We start from the raw sequence: 22,543 nt of genomic DNA, 5'->3' as shown, positions 1-22,543 counted from the left end.
GCTTGGTGCAATCCAGTAACAACTCCTGGGTTGATTTACATTTTCTCTAACGTGTAGAAATGTATGGACAAGATGAGAGTCCTGGGGATTTGGCACAGCTCTGGGTATCTGTCGTTCCCTCTTCACCAGTGTCATTTCGCTGCTTGGCCGAGTGCACTTCCCCAGGGCAGGGCAGAGCAGCAGCTCTCCTGGCTCCTCTCGGCCCTACTCGTGCCCAAGAGATTTGGAGCCTGAGAGATTTGAGTGGAGCCTGGAGGAGCTCCCTCAAATACTAGTTAAATTGGGAGCTTGGTTCACTTTGAAGTTTCAAGCCTGAATAAATCTCTGTCTAGGCAAAGATTGCTACAGGTTTGTACCTGAAAGGAGACGTTACGCAGGTCTGTCCAGCCTTTCAAGTACCTAACAGATCAGCACCTCACTGTAGAAATCAGAATGCTTGTGAGCATGAAAGGTTTTTTTGGGGGAATGACCTATTCCAAAAAACATCTCAGGTTTACAATAACATAGGCCCATGTAAGAAGGTAAAAACATAACCTTTTTTACCTTTTCTTTGTGACTATTTCTTTTGTTAAATATCCTGCCTCACCTTTAGAAATGATCTTTCTGCTGAAACATTGTGCTGCGGATGTTAGAGCTCTCTACACAAAAATTAGCTGTTTACTCTGGGAGATACAGATGTAGAAAATAGAGTGCCTAACTTAAACTCTGTGCCTCATGGTAGGATTCTGACTTTCATTCCCAGTTGATGTTTGTCTAAAGATGTCCAGTGATACAGTTTCTTTCCTATTCCTTTGTCTCCCTCACCTCAGCAATGAAAACGTTCTCTAATATCTAACCTGAATTTTACCTGTCATCATCTTGTGTTTCTAGTTCCAGCCCAATGGACTTAGAAAATGTGTGAAAGACTTAATATGAGCTCTAAGATTGCACTTTGCATATGCCTTCCCTTCACTTGGTTTGAGGAGTTTCCATGCTGATAGTTCTTAGGCTTTTCCTTCGATGTGTGCTAACCTCTCATCGTTTGCTCCATGTTTTTCTTAAGTGCAATATGTGAACTGGACACAGCGCATGTGAGCGGAGGCTTTATCAGCGCTGTGCAGGGCGGAAAGATTACTTCCTTGTGTCTTGCAGAGGATGCTGCCCCAGGGTACCTTTCTCACAAGTGCATGACATTGTTTACTCCTGTGCAGTTTATGGCCCACCAGGACCCCAGGTCCTTTTTGGCAGAACAGATACCTAACCAGTTAGTGATAGACTATTAATAACTTGTAATTTGCAGTTTGTAGTGCCTAAATGTAGCTAAGAGCTTGTCCATACAGAATTGTGCCCGATTTTCACTGACTTGTCAAGAACTTGAATAATTCTTATCCTATCTGCCAAAGTACTCTCCTCTCCCAGCTTGCCACCTTCACACTTAGTTTATTTGCAGACCAGGTTTCTGATGAAAATAAGTCATTAACCTTCTCACCTTTCCTATAAGTTGGTTACGAATAGCTGCACTTTCTTTAGGGTTTTCTCTAGACCCCATGGATGGTTTCCACTGCTTGTCCTGGTTATAAGCCTGTTATCCAAACCCATGGATCACAGCTCTCTGCACGTGTTTAGAAAGCTGGTCTTGCTCTGATATTGGTAACTTCTCAAAATACCACTGGTTTCCACATAGCAGGATCATTGATCATGATGCAGAGTCTTCTGACAACATCAGGATTTGATTTTCTAGGGAGGAGAACAACTTGGGATATTGGCACTGGTCAGTAGGTAGCTGTCTGTAGGTTATTTCTTTGCAGTCCCGTGTTTAAACATTGCTTAACTCTTGCAAAGTTATTGGAGAATTATCAGACTATGGTATATAACCGTCAATAAATAAAGTAAGACTGTGTGCTAGAATAGAGCCTTCCACCCTGTGGTTAAATCTGTAGTTCCCTTTTTCAATGCATGCTTGTCTAACTTATCATCTGCTATCATTTCTGAAGTACCTATCACATTTGTACTTAAAAGACAGCAGTTATAAAAGAAACCCACAGGGAGATGACCCAGAGGACGTTTGAACAAACAGAGCAGGCTCTTCACGGAACTTTTGAGACTCCACAGGTAACCTTCTGGGATATGTGTTGTAGATTGTTGGTTTTTTTTTGCCTTGTTGTGCTTTGTTTGAAGACTGAAAAGGTCCCACTTTGAAAAGCCATTTTTTCATTATAGTGGGAAATCCATCTGGAATCTGCTTCTGACCAGTTGCCTCTGAGATGGTGGAACATCTGTCAGCTAAAAGAAAATCATTACCTTTTAGAGGCTATTTTCTATGGTTTAGATTTATACTGCACTTTAAGAAGGAATAAATTCCCCTTCATGAAGGGAACGTATCTTTTACCTTCTGCTTATGACTTTTTACTGTATATAACCAAAACATAATATAATCAAGGCTTTTATTCATCCTGGGAAGTTATTATATCAATTTGTGTGAGGAGCATAATCCTGTTGTACATTTCTTGTTAACTTCTTTACTTAAATTACTTATTTTGATTTTATTTTCAGTAATTTATCACATGAAACACCCAGGTTATCACATTTTGTGGGATGTTCATTTACTCAGCTCACACAGCTATGGAAATACCTCTTCCAAAAGCTAAATTTCAATGTTAGGCTGATAGCAAGAAAAAGAAAAGTAACATTTTTGAAAATAAGGTAGAGAAAAATAAAATGACAAGAAAAACAAGAATAATTATTAAAATCCAGTCTACATTATAGTAATATTTTATACCAAATTACAAATTAGCAACTGTTTGCCAGGAAATGTTAGATCTCTGCCTAATAATCATATGCTTTTAGACAGCTAAAGTACTTCTGAATCAAAAGTTGATCTTTAGGGTCTTTTCAAAAGTACAAGGAAAAGAATGTGCCTAAGAAGAATCAGAATACTTACTTTTTGAGGGCAAAGTAAAAAACGTTTAGGCAACTGAAGCCAATATAAGCAAAGGAAGGAGAGTGTCAGCTTTTTAATTGTGCTGAATGTCAGAGCCATCCTGAAACCAATGTACTGAGATTACTCAAGTTAGTAGATGTGAATCCTAAGCAGTTGTAAAACATGAAGCTTTTTAAAGACTTTTTTTTTAATAATGTACTGAAGTGATTGCTTTAAAAAAAAAAATTAAAAAAAAAATAAAAAAGCAAGTACATCCAAAAGTTACAATCCAAAAAGAACAGACTTTTTATGAATGGTAGTGTGATCAAGTCTTAGTGGCGTTGTGTAAGCATAAATGTATGGTGTCTATAATAATTACTTGGTTGCGATTCACATACATTTTGGAATAACCAAAATGTCTTTCAATAACCCAGCTTACATAAAAGCAAACCCTGACTCTCCAGGAATAATCCGTTAGAAAACTCCAGAGGTTCAATTAGCCTCGTGCACATTTTGGCTAGCAGAATACTAGATACATACAGAATACGAATATAGATAATGAGTGGACTTGGACATTAAGAAACACACTGTATTGTGGATTATGCATCATTTTAATGAACTAAGCATTCATACACCATTTTTAAAAATAGTTACTGCATAGCAGAAGTACCCCAACTGTGATCAATTGGATTGCTTCCAGTCTCTGGGTTATTTATTGGAGGTTCACTGAGAACTGATGGGTTAAAGATGCTTTCTCTGCTCATTACCATCTGAAAATATTATGTTTTCCACACAAGAAATTGCTATAGATGCCCCAGGGAAGCAGTATGATTGGGCTGGGAGGGCGTATTTCTCTTCAGTAAGAACATTTTGGAAAGCTGCTGTTCTGTATTTCCATGTTGTTTATATTAGGTTATACATGAATGATAAGACACAGATTTTTCCCCCCAGTACTTCATGAAACAATCTGTAGGAAGCATAAGAACATGCTGTTTTTAAGCATTAAAAATAGTCGTTCATTTAAATTAGAAACAAACAAAATTGTTTCTCTTACACCCCATAATTAACACTGGAGAATTAGCCTTGAGGTGAGCACTGAGACAGCTTCTTTAGTGAGCGTTATTGAAATAGAAACTGGAAAGTACATTTGAGTAAGTAGCCATTTTATATATAGTGGCAGCTAAAAATATAGATAGTTCTGTTCTTGGAGTAAAGGGGACTCCACTGAAAGGCAATATACCTGTACCTGACTTCCTGCTCTCTGTGAAGAGATGTGGTAACTCCGTGACTGCTGCTCTGAACATTCACACATGACAGTGTTGAAAACAGTAGCTTTTTCAAGGGGGGCTGACAAAAGCAAAGGGAGCAAAACAAGATGTGGTTATTGGTACTTAAGTTAGATTTAGCTGCAACAAAACGCATTTTCCTGCAAGGGAATGAGAAAAGTCTATGCAGTTTTGTCCTTTTGATCATGTGGCTATGTGCTCCATGGTTTGTATGCTTAATGCTTGGGCTTGGGTTTGTTTTTAGCTCTCAGCGTTTGATGTGAAATGATGGCAAGCCACGTACACTGATATACAGTCTTTCTCCTTGACCATCTAAACATTATGGCAAGCATGATGAGAGTTTGTCTGATCCTCCTTTGGACAATGATTGTGGTTCAGCTACATGTACCTCAAGGTAAAGCAGGTAAGGTGTGTTCCTTCCTACCAACGTGGTGCTTCAGCACTGGGGTGACCAAGGCCCCATGAGGTGTTAGTCAAATGTGCTGTTCTACACGTAAATGAAACAGGCCATGGCATGCCCCGAGGAGAGGCCCACAGATGTCCATGCTGTGTTAAGGTGCTTTCTGGGATCATTTTACCCTATCTCTGTGAGATTTCTCCCAGCCAGTGCCCAAGGACTGCTCCCAAGGGCAGTCTGGATCACCTTTGCTGTGAGAGGGGAGGTGTGCGGGGTGTGTAGGTGCAAGCTGTGTGCCACCAGGCCTCCAGGCTGACAGTGGCTCCTGGCCTGGTTTATTAATCCATGTAAATTTGGGCAGAACAGCAGCATCGTTCAGGATTGCAATTTTACTTCCAGGAATAAAACTAGACTTAGGTGCAGAAACTTGATGACATAAAGCATCATTGGCAGCAGTCCTGGTATACCAAGAACCTGAATGTTGACCTTTTTTTGTGGACATCTCAACAAGGAACATTTTAAAGAAAGCAGTTCGAGGCAGTTTGTGTCGGGGTTTTCTGACTCTTTATGAGGCTGTTTTTCTAATGCGAGGCACTTGTTTGAAAATGGAACAAATGGGCATTAAAAGCTGCGTGAGAGATGGCAAATAAGGGAGGACGGGCTCTGAAGAACTCTAGAAATGGAGGGGAGTAGATTGATTATTTCACTGTGTTGCTATTTATATGCTAACATTTTCCCCCAGCATGAGACCTTCATTTCCATAAGAGCTCCAGGAATCCCTCTTGCCCTGTCGTTTTAAATTATCATTCCCATCCTTCTATGTTTTCTTCCATTTGTGCTTAATTCCTCTGTTCATCATACTTTTGTTTCTCTCGTGTATGACTTCTTGTGGCTGTCAGCCTTCACTTAGAAAGCCCCCACGTCATGCTGTTCTGCCAGCCTGTGTGGGTGAGAATTGATCACACGGCTGATCACTTGATCGGCCCCATTCAGTATGGATGCCCAGCGCTTATGTAGCTGTCAGGATCAAGATTGAAAAACCTGAAACTAATTAATAAGCAAAATGCAATATGTCATTGTGATTTACAAGTTGAAACTGTTGTAAAAAGTCATTTTTTAAGCTAAGTTTTAAGTAGACTCTTATTTGATGAAGTTTTGGGTGTTACTTAAAGATACTTTTCAAATATTAGAAACATTTTATTAGAAACTGTTGAGAGAATACAATATTGAAATAAAATCTGTTATGGTTTTCTTCTACTACCCTTTACTTATAAATAGCTAGTGGTCTAAACAATGCACTGGATTATTGCATTGTGAATATTTTTGTTTTCTTCCTTACAGTTCAGGTTTTCCCACCTGTTAACTTTACCCTTACGGTCTCTGCATTAGCACGAGTACTCCTACGCTGGAAGCCAAACCCTAATCAAGAACAAAAAAACTACACTATTAGATATGATGTGAAAATCTTAGCTCCTGTGTCTGAAGAGGTAAAATTAAGTCCAATATCCTAAACAGTCTGAATTCCTGTTACAGCAGCAAATCAGAGTGCAGTATGTGTGATATGTCTCTTGAATGATTGACATATTGAGTCACTTACTCTCTTCCACCATAAACAAGTACTTTGAGCACTGGGTAGATTCCTTTTCATCTGTGCTTATGGGTACAGTTCTGCTGGGACAAGGGTTAGGAATTGCCCAGGGAATTGGCAGTTTCTGCAGCATTCATCTTGAAGGGAAAGTTGTAGACTGGGTTTACGTGATACTGCTCCCCATTCCAGTCAGTTTATTTAATTCAGATTAATGCTAGGTTATCGTTAAAATGTTAGACTGTGTTTTGCCACAGCTATGCATTATAGGCAAATTTAGTTAAGATAAGGGTCCTGTTGTCTTGACTGAGAAACTTTAAACACTTGTGTGGATTATTTGTCCTGTCTAGCTTTATACATTTAATATAACCAGCTCAGCTAACTAGCTGGTTTGCCTCTGCTCCTGACACTAGATGGCTGGTTTGCTCCTGTGGGCTATTTAAAGCAACTAATTTAAGGCTTGCTGTGAGTCACCATCTACGGGACTCCTGCTGTGGAAGCACAGGATGGCCAGGGCCAAGCTAAGTGATGAGCAGGTAGACACCGCCTTCAAGGTTTCAAGTAACCATATAGTGAGGCAGTTGCTAAAGGCCCACCCTTTGTAGAAGATCACTCTTTGCAGGTCCCTTAATTCAGCTTCCATCGTGTGTTGCTTTATTATTATTATTGTTGTTATTATTATTATTATTATTATTATTAATATTAATTATTATTATTATTATAGTATGATACAAAGAAGACTCACAGTTTCCAAACAGCTGCACTTCACAATGGTTTCTCTGCACATATTCGGACGTTACTTTTCCATAATGGCCTTCAGATGACAAGTGACTGGGTTGCAGCAGAACTCCAGCCTCCACCAGGTAAGAAGAAATGCGAGGGAGGTCTGAAGTTTGTGTTCTGTACTCGTCTGTGCACTAGACATCAAAAGGTGACAGGTTTAATACTACATGGCATTTTCCCCTACACCTGCTATGTTGGTTTTACCAAACTATTTAGTCCAGGCCTTTCTCTACAGCTGTGAAGTCTGGAATATAATCTGGAGAGGCACAACATGGATAACTCATACAAAAAGTTTCTAAAAATTCCTTGCTAAGGCAAAGATAACCTACTTTCATACGTTTTATGATAATGAAATATGATATTGCCTTGAATTACAAGGTGTACGTGAAATATGTAATGATGTGTGGTATAGCTTTACTTACAGTGGCTAGGAATATTCATCCTTCCATTGCTGATAGAATCGTTTGATATATAAAACACAAAGAAAATATACAACATAGATAAAACATACCAAAGAGTTTAACCAGTGTCTTAGAAACATGATTTTCTTACAACTTCTGTAATGAGTTATTTTTCTTGTTTTTCTATTTTATAATTCTGTGATTCTATAGGTGCTGCAAATACAGCTGTCACTAATTTGTCCTGTGCTACTCAATTCACCATTTTTAGTACCGTTTCTCTCCACTGCACTTGGCTTCCTGGCAAAGGGGCACCAGAAGATACCAAGTACTTTCTATTTTACAGGTTGGTGTCTTCTCCCAATTTACTCAGCAACAAATTTCTTTAAGAACATCATTTATCACAAATGTTTTAATTTAGGTATGAGACCTGCACTGAAGAATGTCAAGATTATATCAAAGACAAGTGGAACAGGAATATAGAGTGCAGATTTTCAGTGACTCATATTATTCCTGATGAGATCGACAAACTCATTGTAATACATATTAACGGGTCTAGCAAGTATGCTGCAATCAGACCTTTTCAGCAATTATTTAACCAAAATGCCATTGGTGAGTAGAAATGCATTTAAAAAAAAAAAAATAAATATTAGTGAACTGAATTGTCCTTGATGCAGGTGAAAGCATGTGCTGGTTTTGCGTGGATGTCAATGAAACTGGAAGGGAGGATGAGACAGAAACTGATGGCTTCAACTAACTTAGATTTTAATAATTTGTTATAGAATGACAAAAATTGAAAGAAAAACTAGAAAGAGAATTAATAATCTGTAGCCTAAGGATTATTTAAATATACATTTTCTATTGAGTTAATTAATATACCTTCAAGTAGTTTTTACTACCTTTTGTTTTACATCTGTTCTTTAAAAGGAACACAACATTCAGGATAACCATGCCTTAAAGGAAGGCATTAGACTATAGAATAAAAGGCGTTAGCCATCAGTCTCTTCAACCCAAGGAATTTATTTTCCTTCATCATTAGTTCCATGCCTTTCACTTTTTTTGTACACATGTAACATTTCCCTTTCTCATAGCTTTATTAACATATAAAACATTTGACATCGTTTATTTTTAGAAATCAGCCTCATAATAGTTGCCGATCCATTTCTATGATTTTTTCCCCATTTTCAGCAACTTTCCTTGCTGCATTTTCTTTTTCTTTTTAATAAAAAGATTTTTTTCTAAACAGTCTATTATTAATTTCATGCATTTGTGAAAAATAATTTAATAAATACCTCCCCCCCCAGTAATCTACTTTTTGAAAGCTTTTAACTGGATTTTAAAACTGTTTTCCCTTAATTATTTTCTGTAATATAGTTATTCCTCCCAAATCCTTTTTTTTTTTTTTTTTTTTCCCAAAATGTGAAATAAATTCAAGGATTATAGGTCCTACTTGGAAACACTATCAAGTTCTAAACTGCTCCAATTGTTAGAATTTTAGCTTTGCTCTATAAATAACTGGTATGATTTTCTTTTTGTAGAAAAAGTGAATGTTCCCAGAAACGTCTCTGTATTCTTAGAGCAAAATGATCTCCTGGCCACATGGGAGAAGCCAATTTCTCCTTTCTCTAAAGAGTGTTTTGAATATGAATTTTACCTCATCAACTTGAAGACAGGTAACGAGCAGGTAATTGCTTTTCTGGTGCCCAAGTATTACGTGATGATCCCTCCTCTGAGCTGAGTGTCCTCAATAGCTAGAAGTTGCCTTTATGCAGCCTTGGAAAAAAGCCTCGTATTCATGGATATGGTACAAATTTAAAATAATTTTAAATAAAACCTGCATCAGTGCATTTTTTGAAACTACGGATTATTGGTGAAACTCGTGTCCCATTTGTGACTTTGGTACAACAAAGCCAAAGTCTCATCAGTTTGCACATTTTAATTCTTCTTTTGGACATCATTTATGTCTACAACAAACTACTTCCAAGACAGCTTGGAAAACAGAAGGACAAAAAGGAAAGTTTTATTGCATCTAGCTTTAACAGGATGAAGGTAGAAAATTCTGAAACTCCAGCGTGAAGCGTCTTAAGGAAGAATCCAAAATGAAGCATCTTTCAAAAACTTTGCCTAAGACATAGGTGTATTAGGAGAGAAATTACACTTATAAATAGAGTTATTTCTTCAAAAGCAAGGCCTGATGCTCACTCTTAGTCTAGTAAAGATTTTTTTAAAAATAAAAAGATGAAAAAGTTTTTTTTTTTGCCTGAGTTGCCTAGCCATAAGTAATCTACAACAGTATGATATTGTTTTTCTAACAGATATGGAACACATACTCAAATGAATTCAGATTACGGATTGACGTTACCTGCAAGTATTCCATACAAATAAGAGCTAACCATCATATATGTTGTAGAAGAGGATTTTGGAGTGACTGGAGTGAAATTCTTTATGTTGGTAAGAATGATATGCCCTTGTCTTGTAAAAAAAACAATACATTGTAGTAATTAATACATTAGAAATAAAAAATATCCCCCCAACTTTTGGGCATGTAGATTATTATTATTTTTTTAAACAGTTTGTTGTTTGTATATGCTTATGTTTTCAGAGTCTATGTCTACTTTAGATTAGCTTAAGGCCTAAGTTCTAGCTAAGGCCTTTTAATTACATTACTTCTTTAGTTTTCACATATATTTCCCTGGCATGCACCATGATACTCATGCTGGAAGTTAATATGAGTGGTCATGTCAATTACTAGTTTAATAGAGCTAGCTTAAAAAAAAAAAAAAAAAAAAGAAAAAAAAGAATAGAATAGAAAAATGAAAACAAAACCAAAAACACAACAAAAACCAAAACAAAAACAGCATGGTTTTAGCATCTTTGGAACATAATAATTTGCCTCACTTTGTTCGTATTTTCTGCTTGCTGAACATGGCTTTTTTTTTTTCTTTTTCTTTTCTGGAAATAGCAGTTTTCTTATCATGGCACGTTATCGACTGTTTGTTCATAGACATCCTGCTTTGCTGTTATCTTTTGAGTTTCTTCACTTCCTGGTTTTCACAAAAAGAAAAGAAAAAAAAAAAAGAAAGTAGTCCCTTACTCTCTCCTGTTTACTATACTTTTTCCTGTAGCAGCAGTCCTCTGGCTTTGCTAAAAATTGAAATATAATTCTGCTTCCTTTCCTTGAGCTGTGGTGATCAAACCAGATTCAGTGCAGCCATATGCTGCCAAAAAGAGCATTGTGAAAGTGGATCTTGATGCCATCTGTCTCTGAGAGGTTGGTTGGAAGCACTACAGTCAGACAAAGCTAGATACAGAAATCATTAATGCAGCTGAGTAGGCCGGCCGGCCTTATTAACTATGCATGACATCAAATCTGTGAGATGGTAGGTACCTGTGAATAGCTGCTGCCACGACTCACAGTTTAAAAGAAAATCTATAGGTCAAGTTTGGGGCAGAGAAATACCTCGCAGCACATTTGTGCTGTCCTGATTCTGCTTTCCCAGCAAAGCTGAAGCATTTGAAGGCACCTCTACAGCAGCTGAAATGCTTTTGGAGCCATCTCTGTTGTGCAGCGTGATGATAACTGGGGAACCTGGGAACGTCATTGTTACAGACTCCTCCACTAATGCTCAGCAAATACCAGATATGGAAAATCCACTGGGATGATAAAAAGAGATTAAAAGAAAGTTAGTCTTCTGTTAAAAAATGACTAAAGTCTCAGACATACCAGGATGGGCTGTAACACTGGCTTGGGCTGAGAATCCTCAAATCCTACTTTCTTGAATGAAAATTAGCCATCCTACCGTGCTTGTTGAAAAGCTGACTATGTTCCACTGCCACGGTGGTACAAAGGCCCAGGATAGATCCGTGCAGGCATGCTCGTGACATCGCCCTGCTTCTGGGGCCTGCTGTGCCACTGCAGCCTTTGGTGGAGATGGCAGGCTCAGCTCCCTGTTTCTCAGAAAGAAATCAGGCCAAAATTGAATATTGTTTTTTCTACAGCACCAATAAACCCATCAGGCCTGCTGCTGGCCGATTCATGTCCTCTCAATTACCTGGTAATGGCAGAGCTGACATCTTGATGCATGGGACAGGTAGTTATCGGAAGCACACACGGACTCAGCAACCTTTTGAAAATGCAGTTCAATGTAAATGCTTTTGTTATATGGCATAATATGGCACAAAATAATGGTCATGGTCACTAAGCATGCCTTTTTAAAATGGAAACGTTGACCTTGATAGAAATACCTGTCTGCTCCCAGGCAGAGGCAGTAGAGAAATTCTCCCCGAGGAAATGCAGCAGCAACAGCTCACAAGAAAAATTGGGCGTTTCAACATCTTTTTTACAGGGAAGCTAACAAAGTCAGAGAAGTGTAGTTGTTGGCTAGAGAGGATTAACAGAAATGAAGAAGGGTTTAATGGAGAACTAACAGGTTGTGCCTGAGGTTATAAGCAAGCAGTGCCTCTGCTGGGTACCAGCCATGCGAATACTGCACGGCGTGGTGCATCCCGGGGTGCAGCGTAACACAGCCTGGCATCCTGGTGGTACTGGCAGAGCAGGCACTTCACACTTCTCAGCTTGGTGGCAATAAAATGAAAGAAATGTATTGATGAAATAAAAAATTCAGCTTCATGGCAACTATTCTTGAAGCTCTACACTTCAGTTTTAAACAGAGGTAGCAGGTCTTCATAGTTTGTGTGTTAAACTGTGATCTGAATATAAAACAGCTGATGAAACCTTTTGTAAAAGATGTGCTTAAAAATAACCTGTGATAAAGTGTATGCTTTATATATATTATTATTTTTTTTTTTCTTGAAACTCAGGAGAAAACAAACAGGAGAATTTCATAGCTTGGATTCTGGCTGTGCTCTGTGTGTCCATGTGTGCTACAATCGTGCTTGTTGGTATAATATGCAAAATGTAAGTATCAATAACTTCGTTGTAATTACAGTGTAACTAAATAGTAGGTGTTGAACAGGTGTGGGGTGCCATTAAAAGCTTTGCTTAATTTTCAGGAGGGGCACCAAGTTCAGTATTCAAGCATAATTATGCAAAGCAAAAGTACCGAATCCTCATTACACTACATTACAGTACATCCTCATTAATTATTTATAATAACATTCAGCAAAATTGGAGAGGTAAGAGGGTTGTTCAATTTAATTTTAAGCAAAAAAAAAAAAAAAAGTATATATATACTGAGTTAGGAGAATTTCTTAAAAACCTGTTTGTCCACATCTCATTTCCTTACTTAAATGGATATTGTTGGGTCAACAATTTCCACAGGAGGATTCTGTCTTTAACCCTGGTGAAACTGCTAAGAGCATCTTTCATGGCTAAAATGTACAGTCCAGTATTTTCTCAGTCGTGTCTACATCAGCCTGTACAACTACACTCAATACTGGGCCCCAGGCATGTGGTCTGAATTACAGGTGACATCAAGGAGTGTGGTAGATGCTCCGAAGATGTAGAAATTCTGGTCCTTTGAGCTTGTTGCTCCTCCTTACCCCTTATCAGGAGGAAGCGTATTGAACTGTTGCTTGTTACGAGCTTTTTAAACTATTTGTTTAGCTTATTGTTAAATACTACAGAGGCTATAGATGCCAAAACAGATGCTTTATAGCCCAGCTTCCCAAAATGTGCTGTAAAGAAACCCAGCTACATTGGATTTCTGTAGCAGTGACTGATCAGGTCATAAGTGATGAATTAACGAATCAATGTAATTACAAGCTTCTTCCCTGAAACATGGAGCAAGCAGCAATTATCAGGTCCACAATAAACACAGCTCCCAGTAACTTAGGCGCTGTCCTCAACTCTGCTACTTATTTTAATTAATTTCTTTAGTGCCTTTTAAATTATTGGTCATCCTGATAGGTCCATGACTATTTTCCTTTTTTATCAAATAAAGAAAGGTCTTCTCTCCAGGAATGTTATATTAAAATAAATGTTATTAACTCTCCCAAAGCATCTGATATCCATAATAACCTGTTCTTAAGTTAATTTAGTTAGTCTAGCAGGTCTCAACAAATAATTGTCTTTGGAAAAAGAAAGATTAACTATACAGAGAGTTTATATTCATATTGCATTTCATATACACATGTTCTTAAGCAGCCTTAGTATGTTGGTGGATATCTCCAAACCACCCTTGCAAACATCACAGATACCTGTATGGACTGACCTCTCTGTATGGCTGTAGGTCCTCCACTGCTCTGTAACCAACTTGATCAGCTCTCCCATCTCTGTTTGGGATAGCCACGAACATCTTTGTCCAAAAACAATTAGTAGCACTCATAATGCTCCTTATTGTCCCATGGAGTTTAGCAACTATTTGGATATTATGCAAATACCCTTGAAAAGAGATGGGGAAGAAATTGGTATAGATTTCTACTCAAAGACTGGCTTGAAGATGCTGTACTAATGCATTTTATGAACTTTAATCCACTGAGCAAATTTAAGCTAGCATTTCCAGGATCAGATGTTTGACACTGCACTGGTAGCTTCTAGGATTTTCTCTCTGCCTGACTGGTGTATAATTCTCTAGCACCCAAAGGCTCATTACATACCATCTTTGCCAAAGCGATTAAAGTTTTATCTGCCTGCTGTACTGAGTTTCATGGTTTTGCTATCTTTCTTCCATCCATCCCTGGCAGTTTCCTACTCAGTACCTTGTCACTTCTCTACTCCATTGTCCCTTTCTCTAGTCCTCCAGCCCACCCTGGGAGGAGGTAGGAAGTGCAAAAAGATGAAGCGTAGTGCTTAGCCTGCACGTTTATTGAATGTGCAGATATTAAAAGTAGAACAGGTTCCCTAGATCACAATTTCATTATTACCCTCTTTCATTTTTACTGCTGTTGAAAATTCATGAAGTGTACCATGCAATTCAAGCCACAGAATCATTTCAAATTTCATACAATTTGAAGGCATTATAAGGAATTTCATTACACCAAAGACTTCTATAAATTTTTCTGTATAATTCTTGGTGACTACAATCATCAGAAATAAAGACCACTGCTTGGGAAAAAAATATCCCAAGGCAAGACAGCCCTCTGTGACTGGATAATTGCTTGCAGTAGCTGATGGAGATATTTTCTTGATAAAAAGTACAATCGAATGCTTCCCTAGTTTGCCCTCTGTCTTCATGAATGAGCATCTTCTGTACCTCCTTAGGCTGTGCCTCAGAATACCACTTTCTCCTGGAGGTGAGCCCACAGGAGGATGTAGTTAACAACTTGCTCCCAGCTGCTCTCCACTTAACCGAAATCAGGCCAGTGAGCAGCCCTCTGTGCCCTGCAATCAGAGCAGTCATCCGGCCCTCCACCAGGTTCCCCTCCCTCCTCTGCATGCCACACCAGTCCCTGACCAGCAGTCACCAGCCACCCGCTACAGGGAAGTCCTTTGGAAAATGTCACAGGGAATCTCTGGGGAGGCAAGACACTAGAAAAGGCACTCCAACATACTGTGAAAAATGTTTTATCAGCCTCATTGTAGAGGTTAGAAGAGGGAAAAAAGAGCATGTTCTCTTACTTATCTCTCTTTGTTTATCTTAGGCCTTTTAATGCCACAGCCCATGGGAAAGTGGCAAATTTCAGCAAGAGAGACAGCACAATAGCTAGAGTGAAAAAGCTGAAACACCGAGTTAAGCCACAAGGGTCCTGTAGAGTGTTTCTAAAGCCTGAAGGTGCAAATAAATGCTGATGGAAAGGGCCATGATCTTACCCGAATAGAGGCAAACACAGATGTCGGGAAAACTTTCTTGGACAAAATATTTTAATCACTTAACTCCAACTTTTCAGTGTCCTGCCAAAAAAGACCAGGACCATACTGAGAGCATCACTGTAACCACCCCACCACCGCCTCACTGCAGACTCTTGCACCTGAGGGGCATGCAACCACCATGAACCCGTGTGCTTCGGCCTCATTTCTGCTGAGCGTTTGTGCACCCCTCCTTAAGTGACATGTAACTTACGCTTTTTGGTGACTCAATAAATAATTTTGGTATGGCTCCATCAAAATCTTTCATTGATAAACAGCACAACTAGAAATGCGTCCCTGCTAGGAGTTGGGGGGAAGAGGTAGAGAACAGACCAGGCCCTTGCTTTGCCCCCAGAAGTGCCAGGCCTGCTGCACACCTCGCTACCAAGGGCCCTTTCAGATCCACCCTGTAGGAAGTGATCCTGTTTCTGTTGAGCATAATAAATTATTTAGATTACATTAGATGTGTCCTTATCTAATCTATATCCTAATCTAATCTAATGTCATGTACCAGTGTAAACCTGGTTTCAGAAAGCAAAATGAGCCTTTGTCATGTCACAAGGCAACTAAACTTGCACAGCAGTAGCAAAGTAATTATTGGCTTTCTCCACACAAAACCTTCCCATGGTCAAGAAGAGAGGCCTTGATTTTGACCCTGGATTGGCTGCTCTTGTTGGAGTTTGAAGCTGAACCCAGGGTCTGTCTGGAATTGGTAACCAGGACAGAGGTGAAACCATGAGGCCTCTGGGGCCTGGCCCCTGGAAGGCTGGGGAATTGCGATGGAGTGAGGAGCCATGGAGTACCTACACACTGCTTTTCCTCCCCATAGTCTAGGTTCTGGCTTCACACCCCCTTCATAGACCCCAGTCCATGTGCAGCAATGGGGAGACGTCCCATAGTTTGCTCGGTCAGGTCTTCTGTTGTGCCAGCAGCGGTACGTCCCTTCCCTTCACCAAGTAATTAGTTATGCAGCAATGTCTCCTTCGAGGCAGCAGCAGCTCAGCCAGGAAGTTTTGGCTCTAAACTGATAGTCAGAAAATACTTTGAAGAAACTCTTGCACGGGTAGGGTATGGGAGAGAGGGAGAGAGATGAGGATTTTTTTTTTTTTTCTCAGAATGAAAGCTATGGAAAAGAGTAAGAGAGCAGCAGGAATTTATTTTAGACTCCCTGCTGAGGAGGAATAACAGGATAAAAGAGAACTTGACAGAAATCAGAAAGCTTTCAAAAGAATAGTCATAATAACATAAGCGCTCGGCTAACCAGGCACCAGGCACAGAATCACAGAATCACAGAATTTCTAGGTTGGAAGAGACCTCAAGGTCATCGAGTCCAACCTCCAACCTAACGCTAACAGCCCTCCACTAAACCATATCCCTAAGCTCTACATCTAAACGTCTTTTGAAGACTTCCAGGGATGGTGACTCCACCACTTCCCTGGGCAGCCTGTTCCAATGTCTAACAACCCTTTCAGTGAAGAAATTCTTCCTAACATCTAACCTAAAACTCCCCTGGCTCAACTTAAGCCCATTCCCCCTCGTCCTGTCACCAGGCACGTGGGAGAACAGGCCAACCCCCACCTCGCTACAGCCTCCCTTGAGGTACCTATAGAGAGCGATAAGGTCACCCCTGAGCCTCCTCTTCTCCAGGCTGAACAAGCCCAGCTCCCTCAGCCGCTCCTCGTAGGACTTGTTCTCCAGGCCCCTCACCAGCTTCGTCGCCCTTCTCTGCACCCGCTCAAGCACCTCGATGTCCTTCTTGTAGCGAGGGGCCCAAAACTGAACACAGTACTCGAGGTGCGGCCTCACCAGAGCTGAGTACAGGGGGATGATCACCTCCCTCGCCCTGCTGGTCACGCTGTTCCTGATACAAGCCAGGATGCCGTTGGCCTTCTTGGCCACCTGAGCACACTGCTGGCTCATATTCAGCTGACTATCCACCATCACTCCCAGGTCCTTCTCTGCCTGGCAGCTCTCCAACCATTCCTCTCCCAGTCTGTAGCTCTGCTTGGGGTTATTGCGCCCCAGGTGCAGGACCCGGCACTTGGCTTTGTTGAACTTCATGCAGAATTGTCACCAAGTGCCACGGGCAGGAGCAGCCCTGCCCTCGGTCCCAGCGGCGAGGAGGCAGGAGGGCTGCTGCCAGGCCTCCACACCTGGGCCACGTCTCTGCTTCATGGACATCAAAGCATCTCCGCACACTAATTCTGGGCGAAATCCTCTAATCTCCAGTCAGGCCGTGTTCCCATTAAAACCTGACCCTACTTGGACCTCATGCTACCCAGAGGTAGAGACAGTGAAGGCATTTTAGTGACTGAAATGCAAACTCTGTACGCTGGGGTATGTCAAAGCCAAGAAAACGTTTGCTCGGCAGCACTTGCTATCACAAAAGTACCCATGCCTAGTACATTTAGCCGGGCTAAAGAGCGTTGGGCAGGACAGGAGTGTCTCAAAGGGTGCTAGCAGGATGAGTTATTATCCCGCTAAGTGGAACCGTTTACTTGTCAGCCCTCTCTGGCCCCACTCCTTGCCTCCTCCGTGCTCCCTTGGCACACAATTATTTGCACTTGCTCTCCTACCATAACGCAGAGGCAGATTATGTCCAGAAACCATGATCTGAGCAAGAGGCAGCCTGTCCTGAATGTCCAAACAAGGCACATGACAGCGCAGCCCTTGGGAAGCAGCTGTGTGTGAGCAGAGAGATGAGCGCAATTAGTTTCTCTCCAAGATGGGGCTGTTACTGCCTCGCTGGATGGGGCAGCGCCCCGGTTCTCCACTACAGCTGCAGGGGACAGGCTGTTGGGGCCCCTCCTTTTTGTCATCCACTTGTCCCCAGGGTCCAGAAGTGTCCAGTGGACCATTACTCTCAGCTCTGATCCCTTTGAATCCGGTGCTGCTGCTTCCAGCTGCGGAAGCAGGAGGGGAGCAGGAGGGCTCACAGAATAGGACCTGGCTTCTCAGGGAGAAATGCGCTGCTTGTCAGATGCTTCATCCATCAGAAAGAGCAGTCCTTTCATAGTCCTCTGCCACTGTTTTTCACAGGAAATTTGTATGGCGTAAACTGTTTCCACCAATTCCAACACCCAGCAACAAGTTCAGAGATCCCTTTCCAAATGAGTATGAGGTAAAGTAAAATTTTTATTTATTTTTTTAATGATTGAAGGAACATTTGTGCTTTTGTGCTGCTCTTTCCCTGTAGGACTATCAGCACAGTCTGTTACTGCTGAGTTACAGCCTTTTGACCTCTTAGAATTTCTAATGCCAGCATTGAATGTGGGCTCAGTTGCCAAATGTGTTGTGCAAAACCTGTCAAATGGGAAATAGGTGGGTGCAGCTAGTGTAATGCCATGCGTTGCCTTACCTATGGTGTCCCATGGAGTCAGCCCTCACATTTAGCCATTTGGGAAGCTGTGTGTGTAGGGTCAGAGCCCACCTGGCTTTGGGACCACCTCCTCTGCCAGGGGGACAGAGCGCCACAGATCCAAGCCTGCAGTAGCCCTTGGTTTGACCTTGTTTGTGGAGGATAAAAAACAAATGAAAATAAGCCCAAAGGGGAAAGGCCTATTCCAGAGTACTGGGCTGGGGAAGGATTAAGTGCTGCTGTCTGGTTTCTATCATGCAGGGCATTTCAGCCACAGGGTGCCGTACCTGTGGCTCTGCCTTCTGCACAGAAAGCCGCTGGAGCTGCTCCTTGCAGGAGCCAGGCCAGGCAGAGCCCTGCCTTGGCAGGGACTGCAGCTTGGCTTCTGGAGAGCTGATTTATTCTGTGAAACCTAACAGTGAGAAATGCTTGGGCCCTACTGCTAAGCTGGTTTTAAGCCTTATTATGCTTGCTGTCACTTCCTGGTAAATACATTTGCCTTACAGATAAGATAAAACTCCTCATTGTCTGCTCAAGGGAAGTGCTGCTCAGTAACTTGATTTTAATTTGTCCCCTCAGAATACTGGTTTGATTTTCTGGGCATGGTTATTATTCCATGGTCTGGTCAAGGAAACAGGCTTAAAAGATTATAGTATAATGTTTGTTTTTAATTAAAGTTGTTGCTGTAAAATAATATGACTTAGGGTATCACACATAAGAACATGAAAAATAGCAAATATCAACACTGCAGCTAGAAAATGTGAGCTCACTTAGCTAACGGAGTCAGTTGATAACCTCTGCTTACCTGCAGCTCACCACCTAAATCTCCTCTTGCTTTTCAGAGAGCACGCACCTGCACCAGCGAGACAGAGACGGAGCTCGTCAGCTTCGACGAAGATCTCTCCTGCAGTGCCCTGGATGACTCTGTCTTCTGAGGCAGCGCAGGCTCACACAGCAGGGCCATGCCAAGTCCCAGGGCACCCCACGTGGGGATGAGCTGCCCCACAGAAAGTCATGGAGTAAGCAGGGTGTAAGTGCACGGAACTAGTGCCATGGTTCTTGCATGAAAAAAAATAATCCTGGAAAAGAGTTGGTGGCTTTTTTTTTGGTAGGCAGTTTAGTCTTTTGGATTTGTTTATTTGTTTGTTTTAAATACTTCTGACAACTTAAGGATGTAAAATGCAAATTGGGATTTTTGTGTAGCAGTAAGGTACATGGTACTGGTGCAGGCAGTAAGGTACATGGCTGGGGCCCCTGGCAACTGTTCTGGGAAATAGCCATGAAACCCTGCAGAAAACTGACAAGCAGCTCCCTGAAAAAGAAAGAAAAAAAAAAAGGAGAAAAAAAAAGGGCACATACTGATAAATTTCTTCAATTGCATCTAGAAAACACAGCCTGGGAATGCAGAGTTCTCAATTACACAGAATTACAGAAAATTGCCATGGAACTCTTGGTGGTTTTAACAGGGCTTTCTGAGACAGGAACTGGACGGCTCCTTTGTTTGTAATTTTAAAAATCCAAGCCCAATATTGCAACCTGTTTTTCTTACCTATCTGTTGTTCCATCTTAAAGGAACCGAGTCTGGAACATTGTGGGTTTCTGTTTGTGCTTTGTGTACTTCTGTTGTGTAATCCACTAAGCAAGTTAACAAATAAACCTCCTGCCTGAAACTGCTTGCCCCACTCAGGCTTTGAACTCATCCGCTGCTGACCGCGATGCTCTGCTCCTCTTGCAGAGTCCCTTTGGCTGCCCAAGAAGCCTCCTACCCACTGAACTGCCCAGAGGTGGGGTTAAGCACATTAACACAGAATAAAAAGAAAAAAAAAAAAAAAAAAAGAAATTTGACCTAGCAAGTAAATTGTTTGGAAAGTGCCTAAACATAATGGAGTTCCCAGGTGCTACAAACTAAAAATAATTATAATAAATGAGCCAGTTCTCATCTGGGTGAAATAGCATGGCTCCATCAAAATTAATGTAGCTCATTAATATAACAATGTTTGTGCCTCAAATGCCTCTGCTGCGTGTGATTTTAATGGATTTGAGGTGCCCAACTTTAACAGTCTGAAAATCAGAATTTCATTAGTAAAATCCTAAAAACGAGTTGAAAGAGAATTCATTTACTATAGTGTATTTCATTTATGTCATGCCTTCAAGTACCCTAATAAATAAAATTTCTAAATATAACTTCATTCCCATTAAGGGAAAGATTCTGCAGAGATTAATGCAATGCATTTAAGTGCATTTTGCACTTGAGCTGTACATTTGGTAATTCAAAAGTGTGTGTGTGAATGCTCGGCACTTCCCAGTGAAAGCTCTGCAGCCCTGGGCACTCCAGGCACCAGGGGCTTGGACAGGTCCCTGGCTTTCTGCTCACAGACCTGGAAGTGGAAGTGAAAGATGAGCTTTTGATTTTCCATGTCACTGGTAAGGATGTAAATCGCAAGAAAACCACACAAACAATTGCAATGAGTCGGTGATGATGAGGCCAGCAGCCTGTTGGTTTTGGTGCCCAGCTTTCTGTATTTTTTCCATGAAGCAGCACTGGGAGCCTGTAAATGCTCAGTCGGTGCCTCCGCACTCACTCAGAAGTGGGGCTTTTTGCTGTGACAGCCCGTCCTGCTGGCCGGCAGCCCTGGGCCTTGGTGAAACACTTGGCCAAGCAGCAAGGTTGAGTGTCAGGTGGCCTGGCACCCTCAGCGCAGCCCCTGGGTAGAGTCAGCAGAGTGACTCGGATCACAGGGATTCTCTGCGCTGCCACACCTAAAAATCAGAACTAGAATTGCAAAAAGTTGCAAAAATCCACAAAGACAATGGGAAAAGTGATATCTTACCTGATGTCTCACCCTTATAAAACTTATCACCAGGTGCAACGAAGCATGGAGGACAAACGTTCCTTGCAGACAGGTATCTTTACAAATGACAGAATATTTATTACCAATACCTTTAAAAAAAGATTACATCTGCTAGATCACTGATAAATATCATTTACACTGGGGAGAAAACTACAGAAGCTTTTTTTTTTTTGTTGTTCCATTTTTTTTGGTTTTGTGTTTTTTTTTTTGTCGTTTTTATTTTTTTTACATAGAAGTAACCATATCAAACTAAGAAAGGAACACAGCTTGAAATACTGACAATATTTCTCTGGTCAACACCCCTGACTTTTACACAAGTGGAATCCTGATTATGCGTTACTGAATAAATATATTTAGAAGGTCTAAAAGTTAACTGTATTATTTTGTAAGCAAAAAAGACAAGTTACAGGCAAATTCAAGCTATCAGGAAAAAATAATAATAAACCACTGCAGCGCATTTAAACTTGAAAATTTTATAGAAAATTCCATTGCCTTGTACTAGCATTATCCCATCTGAGTGAACTTACAAAATTACCCCGTAGTAACAAACAGTCCTTCTCTTAAGAAGAATGATTTTGCTGTGGATATCCTCTTTTTCCGGCGTGCCTCCGTGACGCCTCCAGGTCTCTCCGAAGAGCTCCTGCAGAACCGCGGCCACCCTGCAGGCCGGGGGGAGCCCCGTGCGGCCAGGTCCCGGCCGGGGGTCTGAACGTTTTCTGTGGTGGACTTGGGAAGAATGATGAGTTATGGGAAAGCACACGTGGGGAGTGAGCGCCGGTGAGCCTGGTGTCAGAGCCGCTGTACCCTGACGTCCTCGGTGCGACAGGCAGAGCAGCGACGTGGGCTGAGCAGGGCTTGCGCCGGGGGCCCTCGGTTCCTGGCTCCTTCTGCCTGCCCCTTGGTGTCAGCAGAGGCAGAGGTGATGTCTCTGCACTACCTTAGTCCCTACCCAATTTAATGCTAATCATGATAAAGCCAAAGCTATTTCAAGACGGTAAAAGTGGAACCTTACTGCATGATGCCAGAATATCAGCTACATGTCCTGTAGTCCGCAAATAACCAGAAGCTGTGTGGTTTTTCAAGATTATAGTGTTCTTTCTGAGCCTTTGGAGTTTGTCTCGCTTAGTCCTCCGAATAAAATGTAAAATTGCGTGTGTTAGAAGCACTTGATTTAACACAAGAATCATGGTAACTGCCCTTAAATGCAGCTGCATTGTGAACCCGATCTGAAGCAGTTC

The 22,543-nt window shown here is 41.2% G+C and overlaps 1 protein-coding gene across 1 annotated transcript; it reads left to right on the top strand.

The window, feature by feature from the left end:
* Positions 1–1,677: 1,677 nt before the first annotated feature.
* IL5RA (interleukin 5 receptor subunit alpha) lies at positions 1,678–19,388 on the top strand (the record flags this gene model as incomplete). Its single annotated transcript, XM_084292921.1, has 11 exons — positions 1,678–1,750; positions 4,481–4,588; positions 5,924–6,069; positions 6,892–7,030; positions 7,562–7,694; positions 7,770–7,960; positions 8,887–9,032; positions 9,664–9,799; positions 12,170–12,266; positions 18,135–18,216; positions 19,296–19,388. The coding sequence occupies 11 exons, from the start codon at positions 1,678–1,680 to the stop codon at positions 19,386–19,388; spliced, it is 1,344 nt and encodes a 447-aa protein (XP_084149047.1).
* Between the last annotated feature and the right edge of the window lie 3,155 nt (positions 19,389–22,543).

The sequence above is a fragment of the Netta rufina genome (genome assembly GCF_964035555.1).
Source record: "Netta rufina genome assembly, chromosome: 10".
NCBI classification, from domain to species: domain Eukaryota; kingdom Metazoa; phylum Chordata; class Aves; order Anseriformes; family Anatidae; genus Netta; species Netta rufina.
This window is presented reverse-complemented; position numbering and strand designations above follow the sequence as displayed.